Consider the following 20,974-nt stretch of genomic DNA (forward strand, 5'->3'; position numbering starts at 1 on the left):
ATTCAGATCTTTCCTAAAGTAAGCACCCCCCTCACCCCCACTTGGTGAATTTGCTTCAACAGAGAAAAGAAAATAAATACCCACATGAGCAGGGTTTTTCCTAAACTACATTAGTTCAAATAATAAGATTTTCTATTTCTCTGCTGTTTTAATTCTTTGTGGATTTAAGCACATCTGCTTTAAGCCTGCAAAATTATAGGGATATTTACAGTAGTCAGACTAAATCACAAATACAATACAAGCATTTCTCTCTAAACCTAATTTGGATTACATGATGATTTTAGTAGTTAGAACAACTTGCATTTCACTTTGATAAATAAAACCCCCAAGAGGTTTCAGTCTGAAAGCATCATGAAAGGCCAAATCTACAGCTGGAACAGATATTTCATATAATCAGGCTCTTAGGTAAGACTATTTTGATCTAGCACTAAGGATAAATTGATTCCAGGTATGCGCTTTTTTCCCCCCCTTTCTGTAGTACAGTGTCATATTTACACCAGTGTTTGATTATGTGAAGTATTTTGATTTTTTTGATAGCTAGGTTGTAAATATGTATTGTCACAGTGCAGTAGCCATCACCATACAAGAGGAAGCTATCACTGTAACGCCTAACATAACATCTGAATAAGCAAATATTGAACCTCATAATTTCGCAGGTCTTGAATTCATAGTATTACTTTAATACTAAACAGCATTGCATCTGTATTTTCTAAGTTTTTTTATCTTACTTCTAGCATGCTTCAAATCAGGTGCAACTACAAAAAAATCCCCCCAAAAGTAAAGCAAAACACACCCTCAAAGGTTTTACCCTTTCAGGAGCACTACAAATGGTCCCATTCGGCGACTAACTCCATGGCCAGTAGGGAAGACATCCGGTCACCTTCCAGCCAATCTAGGAACAAACTGGACCAAAGATCTCTTCTTGGCTGCTTGGCCTGGGATGTTTTCTAAGGATAACTGAATCAATTCCAAGGATGGTGACAGCAAGGTAGATGCCAAAATACAAATCTCTTCTATAGGTGCTATGCACTCTTCAAAAGCGGGTTTGCTGGCATGCAGCTCACTGGGGTACATTTCTAAATAGACTTCAGTGACACAAATGCTGGTTGGAGACAGTGCATTGTGTCAACAGTCATGGGGTTGTGTCTTCCCATAGCTCTTTCATTTGCTCAAAGACAGAGTGCAAAAGTGTATTTGTGGGCTGGAGAAAGAAAGAACAAATTGGAAAGAGGCCAATAACCCAGAAGAAACTACCAACTTCAAAAAGATAAAAGTTTACAACACAGTTAGTAAAAGAGTGATTTATGCTCAAAGGGATCATTTTGTTGTATCATACCATACCTAAATCCTTGTGCTGCATATAACATGCTTTAACAAGATGTTTCAGGACTCCCTTTGAAAAAGACAACCCTTATAAAGAGATGAGGTGGAAAAAGGGATAGCTCCTTACAAAGGAAAGGGCCAAAACAGAGCAATAAAGTCTGTGTAACAGATGATGAAATGAGCCCCAAATTGCTGCCATCTGTTAGCAACCTTTGCCCAGTGAAATGAATTTCATGTGAGGTCAAGAAATCCCAAACTGCCATTTCCTCATTACTATTAATAAGGGCCAGGTGCCATATAAACCAACACTGGATCCAGATGTTCTTCGTGTGGCTTTGATTACCCTTCTAGGCTTGGATAATGATAGGAGAGAAAGTATTACAGATGCACACACAAACACATTTAATATTAATTTCTCTGCATTTGAATTACTGTGCATTAACAGCATTATACACCTTCCATCCTACTGAATGTCTACAGGTCAGCTCTGTGGATGGCAACCCTGTGAGGTGTGGGGAGGGCAGTCCATCAGGATGAAGTTATGGCATCTGCAGTTGCTACATGGGCTCCTGCCATGTTTTCCAAGATTGTGTACGAGAAGCAATGCTTTCTACAAGTGACAGCCAAGATACAGGCAACAGCTCTCATTTGAATTTCATCAACATCTTGTTGGATAGTCTTGAACATCTAAAAAAGTATTCATTTTCCCTGTCTCTGAAATGGACACACTCAGTATAATACAGAAAGATGTGAAAATGTATGGTCATGTTGTTTGGTTAAGATTAAAGTGCTATGGAAAAGCTAAGCATATCCACTATTTATGGCATTGATCAGCTGCATTTGGGTGCCAACCTAGTGCTGCAGCACAGCAGAAGGAACTAGAAATTGTAGAGAATTAAGCATTATGCTGGATTGTATCCTGAAGGAGGAGTGTACATGCACTGTTGGTGCTTACTTAAGCTTATTTACATACTAGAGCAGGTCCTTGACTACAAAGTGAAGAAAACATTGTTTTAGAAGAGTCAGCATGGCTATGAAATTCAGCAGGGATGCAATAAGTATTTCACATCCTGGACTCTCCAAGGATAATCATCTAAACAGTTACAACCCGTGCTCAAAGAAAACACTCTAAACCAAATTATTCCAGAATTCTGTCTTCTAGATTTGTGTTTTGCCAAACTCATCAGCACCACATTTCTTAGGGACTAAACAAACATCAAGCAAAACTGGATCTTGCCAAAGCAAATGCAAAGCCTTGTAGTACATTTCTCCAGTCATCTTAATGAGATCTCCACAATGGAAACACAACATCTACAGGCTCATGAATATCTATGCAGAAATATGGCAACAAATGCTGTGGCAGATACATTTATGTGCAATGAAAACCACCACCAACACACCACAGTGAATTCTCGTGAACAAGTGACAAAGGACAGAAACACCCACGTAAGTGGGAGAATATCTTCAACAAAAAAAATACTCCTACTCTCACTTTGCCCATGAGACCTTTAACAGTGACCAGTACCTACAGGAAATATTCCTACAGGATAAACCTAAGCACTGAATTCAAGGTTCTAAATAATCACTGTCTCTGGGGAGACATTGCTTGTCAGCTTTTATAACCTTTTTTCTGATCTGCTGTTACAGAAACTATCAGGTATCTGCTGCTTCCCCTTTCCTGAACCACAGGTGCTCACTACCTGTTTTCTGCCAAGGTGCTTAAAAAAAGATCAACCTCAGGAATTCCATCCAGGCTCTGCCAGTTTGGACTGGCACTTCTTGAAGACCTGATGCAAGGTCAATGGAGGTGTAAGTTGCAAGAGCTTCTGGCTTCACCTTGTTTCTAGGAATGCTGTGTGTAAGTGGGATGATTTCAGTGCTCTGATTTGTGGTCTGAACCCTCAAAAACTGTATGAACATAAATGCTGGAGCAGGGAATATTGGCATGGGAAAAGGAATGATTCAAGCTGCCTTTGCTGCCAAAGACAGCTTATTGTAAGCTGAACCCTGGGTATTGGACAACTATAGCTGGGTATTTGAAAAATATTACTAAACTGCCAGGAACCAAGATTTCTCATATTAAGTCACTTGTAGAATAAAGCTGTTGTTGGTATGGCCCAAACCAACAGCCCATGCCTGGAGACGTCCAAGATACTGCTCTTACTCTGCGGGCTCTGGGACATCATCCACACTACAGCTTGTTCATGTCAAAGATGCTAAACAGCTCAGATCTGGTGGTGGTTATCAGCTCAAGCACTGCTCCCATGGAACCTCTACCTTACCACAGTAAGTTCAGGCTTGAATATATGATAATCTTGCATTCTGACTAGTGCTTTGGCATGACATGGTGGCCCTGCTAACAAATGCTGGGGTCTAAGAAGTGAGCGCTGTGCGATGGCATTCGGAGTTCTGCAGGAAGCAGCTGAACTCTAATGGAACTGTTAGTCCCAGCAGGTCAGACCCAGGCTAAGTCTGAGCGAAGCTACCATTTCTGCAGCAGTTATCACAATCTCCACATTTATTTGCTGGGGAACATCATGACGTCTGAGCTGGCTCTATGCTCCCGTCCTGTCATCAAACCATGGTATAGAATCATAGAATAGTTTGGGTTGGAAAGGACCTTAAGATCATCCAGTTCCAACCCCCCTGCCATGGGCAGGGACACCTCACACTAAACCATATCACTCAAGGCTCTGTCAAACCTGGCCTTGAACACTGCTAGGGATGGAGCATTCACAACCTCCCTGGGCAACCCATTCCAGTGCCTCACCACCCTAACAGTAAAGAATTTTTTCCTTATATCAATCTAAACTTCCCCTGTTTATGTTTGAACCCGTTACCCCTTGTCCTATCACTACAGTCCCTAATAAAGGGTCCCTCCCAAGCATCCCTACAGCCCCCTTCAGATACTGGAAGGCTGCTATGAGGTCTCCACGCAGCCTTCTCTTCTCCAGGCTGAACAGCCCCAACTTTCTCAGCCTGTCTTCATACGGGAGGTGCTCCAGTCCCCTGATCATCCTCGTGGCCTCCTCTGGACTTGTTCTAACAGCTCCATGTCCTTTTTATGTTGAGGACACCAGAACTGCACACAATACGCCAGGTGAGGTCTCACAAGAGCAGAGTAGAGGGGCAGGATCACCTCCTTCAAGCTGCTGGTCACGCTCCTTTTGATACAGCCCAGGATACAGTTGGTTTCTGGGCTGAGCGCACACTGAAGCTGGCTCATGTTCATTTTCTCATCAGCCAACACCCCCAAGTCCTTCTCTGCAGGGCTGCTCTGAATCTGTTCTCTGCCCAACCCGTAGCTGTGCCTGAGATTGATCCCACCCAGGTGTAGGACCTTGCAGTTGGCATGGTTAAACTTCATGAGGTTGGCATCAGCCCACCTCACAAGTGTGTCAAGATCCCTCTGGATGTCATTCCTTCCCTCCAGCGTATCAACAGAACCACACAGCTTGGTGTCATTGGCAAACTTGCTGAGGGTGCACTCAATCCCACTGTCCGTGTCACTGACAACAATGTTGAACAAGACCGGTCCCAACACTGATCCCTGAGGGACACCACTCGTTACTGGTCTCCAGCTGGACATTGAACCATTGACCACAACTCTTTGAGTGCACCCATCCAGCCAATTCTTTATCCACTGAGTGGTCCACCTATCAAATTGATGTCTCTCCATTTTAGACACAAGGATGTCATGTGGGACAGTGTCGAACGCTTTGCACAAGTCCAGGTAGATGATGTCAACTGCTCCACCCCTGTCCATCAGTTCTGTAGCCCCATCATAGAAGGCCACCAACTTGGTCAGGTAGGATTTCCCCTTAGTGAAGCCATGCTGGCTGTCACCAAGCACCTTGTTGTTTTTCATGTGACTTAGCATGCCTTCCAGGAGAATCTGCTCCAGGATTTTGCCAGGCACAGAGGTGAGACTGACTGGTCTGTAATTCCCTGGGTCATCCATTTTCCCCTTCTTGAAAATAGGGGTCATATTTCCCTTTCCCAGTCATCAGGAACTTCACCTGACTGCCATGATTTTTCAAATATGATGGCCAGTGGCTTAGCAACTTCATTTCCAAGCTCCTTCAAGACCTGCGAATAGATTTTGTCAGGTCCCATGGACTTTCTGCCCCTCTACTCTGCTCTCGTGTGAGACCTCACCTGGAGTATTGTGTACAGTTCTGGTGTCCTCAACATAAAAAGGACATGGAACTGTTAGAACAAGTCCAGAGGAGGCCACGAGGATGATCAGGGGACTGGAGCACCTCCCGTATGAAGACAGGCTGAGAAAGTTGGGGCTGTTCAGCCTGGAGAAGAGAAGGCTGCGTGGAGACCTCATAGCAGCCTTCCAGTATCTGAACGGGGCCTACAGGGATGCTGGAGAGGGACTCGTCATTAGGGACTGTAGTGACAGGACAAGGGGTAATGAGTTCAAGCTTAAACAGGGGAAGTTTACATTGGATATAAGGAAGAAATTCTTTACTGTTAGGGTGGTGAGGTACTGGAATGGGTTGCCCAGGGAGGTTGTGAATGCTTCATCCCTGGCAGTGTTCAAGGCCAGGTTGAACGAAGCCTTGGGTGGCATGGTTTAGTGTGAGGTGTCCCTGCCCATGGCAGGGGGGTTGGAACTAGATGATCTTAAGGTCCTTTCCAACCCTAACTATTCTATGATTCTATGACTTGTGGATGTTCAGGTTCTTAAGATGGTCTCAAACCAGATCCTCTCCCACAGTGCGCCTAAGGTCTTCATTCTCACAGTCCATGTGTGTGCCTTCCAAGACTTGGGTGGTATGATCGGAGCATTTGCCAGTGAAGACTGAGGCAAAGAAGTCATTAAGAACCTCAGCCTTCTCCAAATCCAGGGTAGCCAGTTCTCCTGATAACTTCCAGAGGGGGCCTACGTTGTCGCTAGCCTGTCTTTTATTTGCTATAAATAGAATCCTTTCTAGAATTCCTTCCTGTTATCTTTAACATCCCTAGCCAAGTTTAATTCGAACTGGGCCTTAGCTTTCCTAACCTGGTCCCTAGCTTCCCGCACAATATTGCTGTATTATTTCCAGGCTGCCTGTCCTTGCTTCCACCTTTTATAAGCCTTTTTTTTCCTTTGAAGTTTCCTCAGCAGCTCCTTATCCATCCAAGGAGGTCTCCTGGCCCTCCTGCTGCACTTCCTTCTAGTTGGGATGCAACACTCCTGAGCCTGCAGTAGGTGATCCTTCAATATCTACCAAGAGTCTTGGGCCCCCTTACCCTCAAGGGCTATATCCCACGGAACCTTACTAAGCAGGTTCCTGAAGAGGCCAAAGTCTGCCCTCTTGAAGTCCAGGGCAGTGAGCTTGCTGCACACTCTTCTCACTGTCCTGAGGACCTTGAATTTGACCATCTCATGATTGCTGCAACCAAGGCTGCCCTGGAGCATCACATTTCCAACCAGCACTTCCCTGTTGGTGAGCACGAGGTCAAGCAGGGCACCTCTCCTTGTCGGCTCCTCTGTTACTTGCAGAAGGAAGCTGCTTTCCACATAATCGAGGAAATTCCTGGATTGTTTGTTCCAGGCCATACTGTCCCTCCAACAGATATCAAGGTGGTTGAAGTCCCCCATGAGAACAAGGGCCTGCGAGCATGAGGTTTTTCCTATCTGTCTATAGAGTGCTTCATCCACAGACTCCTCTTGATCGGGCAAGATCAAGTTTGTTCATCTCGCTGCAGTCCCCCAAACCTGCCACTAGATCAGGTTGCTCCAAACCCCATCCAAACTGGCCTTGAACACTGCCAGGGATGGGGCAGCCACAGCTTCTCTGGGCACCCTGTGCCAGGGTCTCACCATCCTCACAGGGAAAAATGTCTGCCTCGTATCTCATCTAAATCTCCCTTCTGTCAGTCTAAAGGAGCCCCTGAGACTCTGGGCTTCCTGGAAGTGCAGGAGCACCCCACCAGATCTTCTAGAGTTATCCTGGAGCTGGCAGAACCTGCATTAGGGAGGTTGGCACTGTGATAGGACATGAGGCTGCCTCTACCATTGCAAGACCTGGGTTCTTCTGGTGCCTGGGGCACTCCGAGCCCACAGCAGAAATAAAGGGGACTGCCTGTATTTAATCTGTCTCCTTAAGAAACCTACAAAACAAGGGCTACATTATAATTAAATATAGCTTTCACACAGTTTCCTACAAACAACCTCCCTCCAAAGCTGTGCCCCTTGCCCCCACTCCCCTAGCAGAGTGTCTGTTGGGATGGGATGCCCCTATAATTTCTGCAACGACTCAGGAGCCTGCAGGTAGGAACCCAATCCAAAGCAATGTGTGAACCAGTGCCTTGGTCTTTCCACCTGACTGAAACACATTTCAACACCTTCCCTTCCACTACAGCTGACCGCCAGCACAGTCAGCAGACAGCAGAGCTGCCATGTCCAGGGGTGCAGACGTGCCTTCTCCAAGACAGGACACTGCTCTCCTACAGCCGCTGTGTTTCAAATTTATTATTATCAAAATGGGACATCATAAAGAGGGAGAGAATACACTGAATACAGAAATGCGCTCTCAAGGCTCCTGGAGCCCTCTGAGCACACGTGACACACGACTGAGCTTTGACTTTCCTTTTAACCACCCACAATAGATCTATAGGAATTGCTGCAAGTACTGCACATCCTGGTGTAAATGCTCTGACACTGCTTCATTTCTGATCCTCTTTACACAAATAACACACATTAAAACAAAAAAGCTTCCAATAAACAGAAACCTCTAGGAGATAAAAATTGAAAAATTTTCATGCTGGGCAGCTCCTTGACAAAGGGTCTGTTTAAAAAATAAACTCAACCCCTTCAGCTAGTTTTGAAGGACATTAAAACTGATAAGTGCATTTTCTCCCCAAGTCCAAAGCAAGTGTGGCCGCAATGTTTTTGCACAAAGTTTTGTTAAAAATGGAAGTGGCTTAAAAGTTGGAACTTGGCACACGTCTTTCTCAGTGAAGGCAGGACTTGGAAGACAAGAAACTGAACAAACTCCTGCCTGTTTCTAGCTGTGCAATCCAAAACATGATTAAGTACAGAGGAATGTGATTCAGGGAAGGCATGAATGGAGCGGGACTCTGCAGAAACCATCCTGCCTTATGGCAGTTACCTCTTTGTGAGACAGTGGGAGCACAGGAAAAACCATGCTCCTCCCTGACAGCTTTCTCAACTGCAGTTTTGGAAAATATCTCTGTTTAGTACAGTTCAGGATTAAAAACACCTATGTGCTCTCTACTGTTTTACTTCATTTGACAGCATTTGCTCCCTTGTGCTGTTTGTGTGCTCTCTGACATGGGACAGGATGACTAAATCCCCCTGGATGGACAGCACCAGGCCACCCAGTCCCCAGGCAAGCATCAGGAGAGGCTCTTGCACCTCTCCACTGCTCCCCTGCAGCAGTAGGTATATGTGAAGCTACCAGATCCAGCCACTGCTGGTCTGTGTTTATTCAGGAATGCTCTGACAGACTTCCACAGTATTTGGCCTCCATTATCTGCTAGATACAGCATCAGAAAGAAAAGCAGCAATTTACTTTGCTCTGCTGCTGAGTGAGCCACGCTCAATCCTCTTAGCTCTGCCTGCTGAGCTCAACACAGATGGCAAAACAGGCAGGGCAGGGCAGTGTGAGCCTGGAGAACTCACTAATGCTCCACTGGTGTGGAGAGGGGTTTTCTCTCTCTGCAGACAGAAACCAGGTCTTTTGCAGACATCAGCTCCATGCCTCCGTACTCCATGACACTGTGATAGGAAGCATCATCTCATGGTTCTGGGATTTGTCTCTTACCTGACACTCAACCACCAAAGAAGAGTGAAATCCATCAGAGCAAACAGACTTCCAAAAGCAGTAATCCTGACATGTATCCATGGCTATTCCCTGCCAAACCTTCCTCCTCATATCCAAAAAAAGTCATCTGCTAGGGGCAGTGCTGCCAACTATAAAAAGCCGGGTAAGGTCTTCTTTACCTCCGATATCTTGTATCAGCACAGACCCAGCCTTTCTTTCCAAAATATCTACTGACAGATACACTCTGTAAGTACGAAGGTCTGTTTCCCCACACGACTTTAAATTTGTAACATCTAAATGGTTCTCTCTTGAGATTTTCTAGGTTTGATATCCTGCAGGAAGCCCATGAATATGTCTCTTTTTGTTGAGGCACCAACTCAAAGTTTTATTCTAAAATGATGCCTTCCTTTATTAGTGAGTTGAACCATAGGCAGGAGTATTTCTGGCACTGGTACAAGATAATTTACAGTATCTAAAGCTGCAAGAACAGGCAACCTGATTTGGTTCTTTCCTTAAATTAATCCTGAATAGGCAGTTTAGTCTTATTCTACATTATGCTACTCAGGGTGTTCAATCCTACCCTCCAGAAGGTGGTCTTCTACTCATTACAGAAAAGTTTTTCAGTTACAAGTATAAATGAATGTCATTCAAGCAAGTTGGGTCTTATTAGCTACACAGCTGGCAGACATAGCCCATCAATGCTGAGAGCCTGCTAATCATCCCCAGAGACAAAGGCACACCCTGCAGATGAATGAGGCCATGCAGTGTAAGAAGCTGACTTCCAGTGTTGAAACATTAGGAGGAATTCTTCATAGTTTCGTTAAAATGCATCAGTATGTGATGGCAAGAGTCACCCAGATAGCATAAGCAATCCACTCTGAAAGGTGTACAGGACCTTTGGCTGATGCAAAAATGGATGCAGAACTGAACAGCAGTCTGAGATTTGGATATCTACATGATGAGACTTCTTCAATCATTACAGAGCCCTTCAAGGCTAGGAATTTCCCACTAACAGGTTTCTACATCTCTTGGGAAAGGACATAAGTCTCAACCTAGCTTCTTGTCTAGGCTCAGCTTTGCTAAAGCTGTTGGCTAAGGTGGCTCACCTCATTAAAGGAACGTGCACTGCTGCCCTTGCACTTCCCAAGCTGACAGAAAGATATCTATTATTGCTATGCTCTGAATCTGAATGATGGGAGGAAAGTGAGAACTCCTGACTCCTCTCCATGGGGTTAAGGAACAACCCTCCCATGATTTCCATGACTTCATGAGGACTGTTGGGTGAGAGAGTGTCCACTTTTTCTGATTGGTAACATAACCTCAAAATTCATGAGCCCAATCTGCTCTGCTGTGTCATATGGTTCTCACCATCTTCTGAAAGGAAAAGATTTCCATTCCAGTGTTTAAACACTCCCATGTGAGCTCCTCTGCTGTGAAGTCATTCCTGTGCCTGTTCAGCATTAGAGAAGTTCTTGTGCTGGAGTATGAGCGCTTGACGCTCCTCTGGATTTGTTGTATGAATTGTTCTACACGTCAAAGACACTATACATGTGATGTACATCTTTCTGAATTCCTTTAACGTTTTTCTCAATATTGAACAGCACAGCTTCAATGGCTGTTCACTGGACTATAAAACAAAGAGGTTTTAATATTTAGCAGATTATTCAAGCTTCTCACCAGCTGTGACATGAAAACGATCCTGTTGTAAATTAAGATCTACGCTGGCAAAGATCTTTATTAGCTGGGACACAACAGTCTTAGCAGTAGTAGAGAATAGTGTGGTGAACTATGAATACCATGTGGCTTCGTATTCCATTACTGGAATAATATCTGTACACAATACACTGTTCCGCAAGGGTGTGACCAGGACTGGGGCCACTGATTCTAAGGGGCAGTCCTGCATGGGAAAGACAGAAACTTTCAAAATCTTGATAGGAGATCAGCTCTGAACATGGAACATGGAAGTTATTGGGCTTTCTTTAAATACCAGGATCAGAAATAGTGTCTCTCTCCTGACACAAACTCCTTATAGCTTGCCATGATTTTCTGACCAAGACTGGCCAAGAGACACAGAGCTTCTGGGCCTTCTGAGAACATGTTTGTGACTGGAGTTTGGTCTCTCAGATCCCACTGCACTCACTTAGTCTTTTGCTGGAGATTAAAGTCAGATATCAGAGTTTTCTGTAGGCACTTGGTTGTAATCTCAGCAGCCAAGTAACTTCTTATTAGCCTCCCAGGAGCAGCAAAGATCTCCACTCAATGCTTAGACACGCTATCACTCTGGTTGCAGATACATGAACAAACCAGATTAAGTGTCTTGCTGCATGAGGTGGAATGCTGGATCATGGTGACAGCCAAGCCACTCAAAATGGCCCTGATAACCTGAACACCTTCAGCCCCTGGAATACAGTGTATGTTGTTTTACATAAATGCAGAATGAAAAGATGGCTTTTTGTTCAGGAAGACTTTTTTGCTTGAACATGGTCAAGAAAGCTGATCCTCTTCCACCAATCTCTGTAAATCTTACTAGAAATATGGAGAAGGCAGAAGGGGAGTGTCAGGCTTAGCAGTGAAGGGAAATCAGAGATTCCTTAAAAGGATGCTGATGCTACTGCTCTTACGTGCTGTCAGTCCTGAACCAGTGATCATTATTCTGTCTACTATTTACCTTAACCCTTCATGTAAACTCATGTTGCCACCATATGATCAATCCATCTCATGGATTGAGAGGTTCAATGGCTGAGAGGTTCTCATGGTTGAGAGGATCATCACTCCAGATCACTGAGACACTTGGGCTTTCTCTTCCACAGAATCTAGATGGTGCTCCATGTTTTCCCTCATACATGGTCTTGCTGTTTCTGGACTAGGTCGTAAACCTTTGTGAGATACTAACCAGACTAGGCCCTTCTCCTTTAGCTTCTTTTTCCAAGACGCTTGCCTGTGGACAAAAGGATAGGGCTGGCTGAGCACACAGAATATCAGTACCTTTTCCTAGCTACTGCAGGGTTTTAAACACATGGGGAGGGAAGATATGACTCTAGAGTCACCAAAACTGGTAGAGGTTCTAAAGGACAGTGGGATGTTTGATAATAATTTTAAAGTTCTTCAGTTGGCTGTGTTTCTTCATCCCATGCTCTCACAGGTCTTCAGCCCCTTATTCAAGTATTTCTGTTATTCAAGTAGATGGATGATCATGAGGTCCTGAAGACATTTTGAAGCCAGTGTATGGTCCAATAAGTTCTTCTGGTCTTCAAGCCAGAGATACAGAACAGTGTACAGATACAGAACTTCCAGAACTGTGCAGACACCAATTCAGTGTGTGATGTGTAGGTTTGTTATCAGCCACACCAAGTCCAGATGGAAGCCAGCTACCAGTGGTGTGCCTCGAGCCTCGAGGTTTGATACTACAGCCGGTACCATCTAATTTCTTCAGTAAAGGCCTAGATGAGAGGATATCATGCACCCTCAACAAGTTTGCAGACATTGCAAAACCGGGAGGAGTAGATGATACACTAGATGGTTGTGCTGCCATTTAGAGGAGCCTTGAAACACTGGAGAAATGGGCAGACAGGGACCTCATCAAGTTCAACAAGGGGTGTAAAGTCAAGTTTCTGGAAGGAATAACTGTGCATCAAGTGCACTCTGAGGGCTGACACACTGGAAAACAGGTTGGCAGAAAAAGATGTTGAGGTCCTGCAGAGAAGCTGAACATGAGACAGCAATGCACCCTTTCAGGCAAAGAAAGCCAATAGGACTAGACAGAATGTCACTATGTTGACATTATTTTAGCAGTCTTTGCTCTCTTATCCTCCTATGAACAGAATGTTCCAGGGAAAGAAGGAGGTAAAATCGGGTGAATTTTTCCTTTGATCTCATATTTACCCTTTTTCTATTTCCATAATCCAGATGAACAGCACAGGAAAAACAAGCTAATATAATGTTGCATTTCCATGCAGATGGTTACTCCTAGCAATGACGCTGGGTAAAAGAATGACATACAATACAGCATTCCACTTGCACACTTAGAATTTGGAATACATGGATGGTGGTGTCTTGGGTGTTTTCCTTCCTCCAGGAAATTCCTTGAAGATTGCTGCCACGTGCTGCAATCTGGTCCCTTCATTAAGCCAAAGAATTTCTACAAGGTGCCTCAGCAAACTTCACTGGCAGGATAAACTAAAGATGAGCTAGGCTCCAAGAGGAGATACACACTTACCACCATCTTCCTGTTAAACTGATGACAGGATTTTAATAAAAGGCCATCTGGGAGTCACCAAAAGCCAATTTCAGCACATGTAGACCTGAAGTGTTTCAGCAATAGAAGCTACCCAAACATACATAGTTCCTTACAAAAAATAAGTCACTAGAATTTCCAATTCATATATCCAATATCTGAGTATCTGATACACAACATTTATAAACCCCCCAACAATGAAAAACACAGGATTAACCTTCATTAATTCTATGTGTATAAAGAAAACCATGTTCAAAAATGCTGAAAATTTGTTCTGCTGGAGAGAAGATATTGAACATCTGTCTATTTTTGAGAAAAGCAAAAGGGCTCCCTCTGGAGTGGATTCCGAAATAGACACAGGATTCGGATTGTAACAGGCGGGCAGAGAAAATGAAAATGTGTAACAAAGCAAATGCATTCTTGTCTCTTACTAGTTTCCTTGTCCTGTTTACAATGAGCATACTGGGACTAATTCAAGGAGACTATATCATGATTGAATGATATGGATTCATGCCCAGAATATTATTAAGTCATTAATTAGTTTTCATGCATGGACTTGTATGTGGCGAGGAGGCAAATTAAAGGATTTCTGAAGAGACAAGAAAGCTTTTTTGTAGTGTGTAAAATACTCCAAAGAATCTCCAACAAGATAAATTATGAAGCCAGCTGAGAATCCACATTTTCAACCCTGGATGGTCATGCACAATTCTATAAAAAACTAATGAATACAGCCACCAGTTGTGCACCCATGGCAATAAACTTAATTTGAAAGGGAGACAGGAGTAACTTTAAAGACATACACAAAAACATGCTCTACTGGAAACCGATGAAGGTTGTTTTCAAATTTGCAAGTGAGAAAGACCCCGCATTCCCATGGATTATTTGCATACAATCCAGTTAACATAAAATTGGTTTCATGCAGAAACAAAGAAAGAGTTAGGTCACCTATAAAGTGAAGTCAACTTACTGCCTGCTTTTGCTCTTCTTCCTATAAATGTTGGCAAAAGAAAAAGGTGAAGAGAGAAACAGGATAAATTAATTACCATATGAAAAGGATACATATACACACAAAATACACAACAGATCCAATGGAAAAAGAGTGCATAGCAAGTTGTAGAAACATCTGCAGACATGAAAGGGAACAAGGGCATTAGACACAACAGCTGTGGTGGGAAAGCAAAGATGTCATTTATTCCGTGCTCAAAAAAAGACTCTTATCTCAAATGGCTTTCAGTGTTGGCAAAAGTGGAATACATGGGATGGATATGACAGCATGGATATCTTGGATATAGGACAGGCCAACAGATGTATTTCTTTTACACAAGACCTTTACTGGCTTCTCTTCCTACCCTGTACTCAGAACTACCTCTCTAGCTGTTCTCAAGGCGAGAAATATCAGTCCACCACCCTCTTAACACCTAGAAATACCATCTGGAGTGCACAACCGCTGCATGGCATTGGGTTCCCTGTGTGCTCAAATCTGCTGTCACAGAGACCCAAACTGTCCTAGCCTGAGAGGCACAATATCACCTTTTTGGTCAGAGAGCTCCTGTTACCACTGGGCATACCACAACCTCTGCAGATGGGATTCACAATGGTGAATTAGCAAGCTGGAGGCAGCCGGGTCTGGAATGGGAGGGAAGAAACTGGGAGGCAAAAGCACTAAAGATGCAAGGAAAGAGATGCAGAGAAAACAATCCCATTGTTGCAATGCAACATTTGTCAGTATGGATCACTACTAATTTGAAAGATGAAAAAGGGTGAAATATGAATTAATTTCTCCACTTTTGAAACAACATCCACTGTGACCCTTCTGGGACAGTGAAGTCACAGCCATCTCAACTACATGAACGTTCCTTGGAATGAGCAAAATATCACATAGTCAAGAGTTTCCTTCACAATTCAGAGGTTTTCATAGATTTTCTCTTCAGAGATATAGCCGCCATTATGAGCCCTGAGGGCTCATGTTGTGCACCCTTGGTTGTATGGAGAAGCACAGCTGTTGTGGTGTGGGCAGAAGCACTGCACATTAAAAGAGAGGCTGGCAGCATGTTTTTGATGACTCTCGTCTATGCAGAAATAGCAGTTACAGCTTTTTCAGGGTAACAAGAGTCATTCCCTCTGACAGTGGCTTTGCACAGACTGACAGTGCAGGGGCAGCAGGACCACTGGTAAGCATGTCTCCTCAGAAATTCAGGTTATGGAATAAAAGCTCCTTCTGGCCTTGGCATCCATGAACTGACTTATCCACCTTGCCTCATTTATTTCCTGTCCAAGCAGGATAACCAGAACCTGCCCCTTAATTTAGAGCAGCTTCTTCTCACCACTGTACTAAAAGATGTTTTCCCAGCTGTGCACTGTGGGCACTATAGAGATATCTGGGATCGACTGCAGAGAATTCCATATTTCTGAGCAGATGCTTTTGTTTTTTCTTTTTTTTCCCAAGACCTGGAGTTCTCTCAGGTGTGTATTTAGACTCTGCTGTAGCAGATGTGTGGGATGGCTTCACTCAAGCATGGATCAACATCAACATTGAAGGCCAATGCTGTCCTCCCCACACTCTCACATGTTTCCAGTTGTTCTTCCTATCAGCACTGGGACTAGCAGGACCAGATGGTGAGCTAGGTCAGCAAAAAGATCTTAAATGATCTCCATCCTACAAAAAAGTTGTTAGTTTGAAAAATTAGGCTCTAGCATTAACTACAGATGTGAAAAAAAAACCACCTCAAGAGGCATGAACCTTTGCTAGAAGAACTAAGGAGTTATTAGATAAATCATCAAATCAGCTAGTGAGGAAATTACCATTGAGGAAATGGAAAAAGTGAAACGGGATATGTCTGCTGAATACCTATGCAGCTGAAAGCAAAAGCCCTGCAAGAAGGCAGGCACTCACTCACCACTGCAGACTACACATTAGGAGAGAGCCAGCTAATGGCACTAGGTGATTACTGAAGACTTCAGGAAGAAAGGGAAGCGAAGCCAACAGCCAGGATGAGGAAAAGGAGATAAAAAATATTGGGAGAAAATTGCTGATGACAGTACTGACAGGCACTGTTCTTCCCAGATGGACAGGATGCCTTTTGCATGCAAAGGGCTATCTGCTTAACCAAAAGCTGGCTGGAGTGGCTAGAGGACACAAGGTTGGCAGCCAACGGGGAGCCCTGCATCAGCCACTGCACCAGCCCTGCAGACTCAGAGGTTATAGTATTAAACTAAACCCTGCAACTGTTCTCCAGTATGATTTGCACACATCTGTGCTGTTAAAACACCTTCTCACCCAACCTGGATGGCCTAATCCAAACTGACCCCCAGGAATGGCTCCAGCCATGTCACCACCCCTGGGTGGTGGTTGCAGATGGTTTGAAAAAATGTTGGTAGCTCTGATCCAAGGGCATGTCAGTGACCACACCAGCAACAGAGCAGGTAGGTGAGGGCCTCTCCAAGGAATGCTCTCTGGCACTCATGATCTCACCCAGATAGATACAGCTGGGGTCTCATAAGTGCACCCAGCAGAAGATATCAATGACAGCAGTCAATGGTGAACAACCAGAACTTACAAAACACAGGTCAGGTGGAGATGAGTGACAACAGCCCTGAAGAGAAGGACTTAGGAAGGTTGATGAGAAACTCACCATGACCCAGCAGTGTGCGCTTAAGCCCAGAAACCAACTGTGTCCTGGGCTGCATCACCAGCAGTGTGGTGCACCATCAGTAGGAGGATTCTCCCACTCCGCTCTGCTCTGCTGAGACCCCCTCCGGAGTCCTGCATCCAGCTCCAGGAAAACAACACAAGAGGGACATGGAGCTGTTGGAGCAAGTCCAGAGAAGGCCACAGATTCTCTGAGGGCTGGAGCACCTCTGCTATGGAGACAGACTGAGAGAGCTGGGCTTGTTCAGCCTGGAGAAGGCTCTAGGGAGATCTTAGAGCAGCTTCCAGTGCCTAAAGGGGTGAACAAGAAAGCTGGAGAGGGGCTTTTGACAAGAGCCTGTAGGGACAGGACAAGGGGGAATGGCTTTAACCTAACAAAGGGGAGACTGAGATTAGATCAGATAGTAGGAAGAAGTTGTTCCCTGTGAGGCTCAGGGTGCCCAGAGAAGCTGTGGCTGCCCCGTCCCTGGCAGCGTTCAAGGGCAGGCTGGATGGGGTTTTGAACAAACCTGGGGCACTAGCAGCCAAAACAGTTTAGGGCAGCTCTAAGGCCAGCTATCACAGCATGACATGCTGTGCAAAAAATGGATGGACCTCCAGAGAACAACTCTGTCCTTCCAACATAGGAACAGGGAGCTGAGTTACTAGAATTTCAGATAATCAAAGTTAGGTAATATGAATCCAGCTCTACATGGTGAAATGAAGACAGCATTAAAAATGTAAAAAATATTCCATAAGAAAATGGAAAAAAACATACAAGCTGAAAGCTGATGTAAATCATAAATGAAAATTTTCCAAGTGCACCACATGATGAGAGAAGCTAAAATCCTGTGAGAAAAAAAAAAAGTCCCTGGCAGGGCTAGAACCACCGAAAAGGACAATTTGAAAATAACACAAATATCAGAAACAGAACAAAGCCCAAGAGTGTGCATACTGCTTCTTGTCAGTCAGGGTAAACTTCTCAATATGAGAAGAAGCATCAGTATTTCTGTTTTGTATTTGACTAATAGTACTTTCCCCTTGTAGTTTCTATCAGCAAACAGTGAAGTACTTTCCACTAATAATGAGAAAAGGTGTTCAAAAGTATCTACTAGAAATCCTATTTTTAGATCAGCAGGCCTGGGGAGCATGTGGCTGGGATTCTTCAAGTAATTACAAGTTACGTAGTCCACAGAAGGTAATTTTTAATACACCTTGGAATACCCAGGGCTGGAATGTGCTTTGTTGCACTGATAGTCAAAATGAGATGTAAACCAACTTACTTAAATAAGCAGAAAGCTCTTACCCTGTCATTGATTTATTCAATGTACCAGAAATGCTGATACAAGACTCAACTAATAAGTAATATACGAAGCATTATAACTTCATGGAAAGGAGGTCTTGCCAAATGATTCTGTTTTTGCTATTTGAATGCATTACAAGTTTGGCTTCTAAAGGACCTGTACAGATGCAATATATTTTCATAGGAGAGGATTTACCCATTACATTCTCATTAGCCAGTTACCACTATATGACATAAATAAAGCACTTTGCAGTGATTTATTTACAGATCTTTTGCAGCTCTTACAGGGTAGTATCTGGATGACTGGAAGCTTTCAAAAAGCACTCACTGGTGCAGAGAGGCACAAGAAGGAGATGCAGAGTGATGGAGAGTAGTGAAACTCCTCGTGTAACTCTCTGTGTAGCGTTGTTGCTAAGGTTCAAAGAAGAATTCAACATAGAGTTTGCTTTTCCCAACTTTAAAAATGGTATTAAAGATCTGGAGAAGGCAAAGAAATCAACCATAAAAAAAGACTGGAGTACAGTATTTGTAGAAGCTCAGCAGAGTTCTACCTGTTTAACTGATTTGAATAATATCTGCATATTAAAAACCAGGGGTGCTAAAGTACTGCTTAATTTAATAGAGGGAGAACCACATGTACCAAAGCCAATGGGTATAAACTGAAGTTATATACATTAAAACCGGAAATGAGGTATAAATTTTTAACTGTGCAAAAAAATTTGCATTGGCAGTGAATTTTCCATTTTTTTGATTTCTCCGGTTTGAGAGCAGATGTCTTTCTGGAAGAGGCTTTAATCAAAAAGAAGCTGCCAGGCTCCATAGACAGCTCTTCAGAGGAAATGCAAAGAGCCATATTATGCAACATGTAGAACTGAGTAATTACAACAGTCACAGGCTCAGCCGATAATTCAGGTTTTAAGGGAGGTCTCTAGTTCAGCCTCCTACTCAGAACAGGGTCAACAATCTCAGAGCAGGTTGCTCAGAGCTCTGTCCAGTTAGGTCTTGAGAAAACTCCAAGGATGGAGATAGCACAGCCTCCATCCCCACTTCACCATCTTCATGGGAAGAAGTTTTTCCTTCTATCCAGTCCTATTTGTCCTTACAGCGTTTAAACAATTGGCAGAGTTAATTAAAAGATACTAGATTTAGAAAGGAAAAGCCTAGTAAAAGCCAGCTTCAAAACTGACCTTTGGTACAACACAGCCTAGAAGATGTCACTGAAGTTTCTGTAAGCTCATAGTTGAACTGCATGACTCAACTTAATGAATGGGTCCTAAAAATATTGGTTTATCACATGTGAGTCAGTTATGATTCCCTTCCCTCTTCTGCAACCTTCTGTCCTTCCTCCTGTGTCTCCTCAATTGCAGTACCTACCACTCATGATTTTTATTCCTGCAATATCCTGCAGTATTCTCCTTGCTCTCCTCATTAGTGTTACTGACACCAGTGTCCTCTGCTGCTCCACACAAGGCCATGTTCACATGTCCAACCAGTCAGGTGAGAGGAAACACACACTGTTTGGGCAGTTAGGGGATAAGAGTAGGATGGCCAAGCACGCAGATAAGATAAGGTGCTGCCTGCCCCCCTGCCTGCCTGCTGTGGCTTGTCTAGTACATGGGCAAAGCTCTGCAGGTTGCTCTTTAGCCTGTGCATTGTACAGGTTCAGAGTAGTGCATCTGAGAAAGCTAATCCACCCAGCCTTCCAGGCTTTTGAGGTGGAAGAGGAGAAAGTTAGGAAAGCTGACAGAACATTGGTCACTCTAACGAGATGAGAGCATGGACATCAGGTTGTGTTGGGGAGAATTGGTTTATGAAGGCTTAAAAGTGCTATGAGAATCATAGGGCCTACAGAAAACTTGCATTAGGGCTTGTTCTCTTGTTAAAACAGACATTCAAACGGATTTTGTTATAAAGAGGCAAATGCTCAGACTATGGTCACCTGAACCACAAAGAGTCAAACTGTTTCTGATGGAACAATATTTATACTTTCCTAAATCTGTAATTCAGTTTTGGATGCCCATTTTCAGAGGTATCACACTTCAGCTTACACAGGTTTAGGGTCTGAAGAAATCAAGGTAAATTTAGTAAGTGATTGTCTTCAATATTTTGTCTTCAATATTTAAGACAGACATGAATAAGCTGAACAGGAAACAAATCCAGCATGTAGAAGCACTGACTTAGAAAAATAATTACTTCCCAAATATTAATACTAACTATGTGCTCAGCTGCACAGGGAAACTAAATAAAACAGCCACCTCTGAAGAGTATTTGATAATAGCCTCTTTTATATACATTCCTATTCCAGAACACAGGCCTAATCTGAAGAGTAACTGCACTTTAGATTGACAGACGACGTGAATTCATTATCACTTTAAAGTGCAGACATGCTCTAAATGTTAACTACCAGGATGTGTCTACAGCTAATCCATAAACCCATGTGCTGCTCCTGCCAGTGCCATTGCTGTGATTCCTCGCCCACCTCTCCCATTTCCTGTAGCATCTTTGTGGCATCTTGTTTTAGATCAAAACCACTTTGAGTAAGGACAATGTTTTGCCATTCGCTTAATAGATGCTCTTGTGCAATTTAAAGAATGGGAGGAATAAACACATAATAGTATTTCAGACAGTAGTCATCAACTGTGAGCTCAACTCTAGCAGGACTTGATAAATTATAAATAATGTACACTCATCAGAAATCCAAA

General features: G+C 43.6%; 1 protein-coding gene across 6 annotated transcripts in view; it reads right to left on the bottom strand.

Annotated features, from left to right (window-relative positions):
* Positions 1–20,974, bottom strand: part of DTNB (dystrobrevin beta) — a 197,035-nt gene that overhangs the window by 44,483 nt on the left and 131,578 nt on the right. For 4 of the 6 annotated variants that reach the window (XM_034060607.1, XM_034060605.1, XM_031046598.2 and 1 more), the window contains one exon: positions 14,309–14,329. The exons of 1 other annotated variant lie outside the window; for it this stretch is intronic. In XM_034060607.1, the coding sequence (XP_033916498.1) occupies positions 14,309–14,329 (21 nt within the window). Of the gene's footprint in view, positions 1–14,299; positions 14,330–20,974 lie in introns of those variants that run through there. One more of the 6 variants, XM_034060609.1, reaches the window with a different exon arrangement.

Source organism: Melopsittacus undulatus, chromosome 3 (assembly GCF_012275295.1).
Source record: "Melopsittacus undulatus isolate bMelUnd1 chromosome 3, bMelUnd1.mat.Z, whole genome shotgun sequence".
Taxonomy (NCBI): Eukaryota; Metazoa; Chordata; class Aves; order Psittaciformes; family Psittaculidae; genus Melopsittacus; species Melopsittacus undulatus.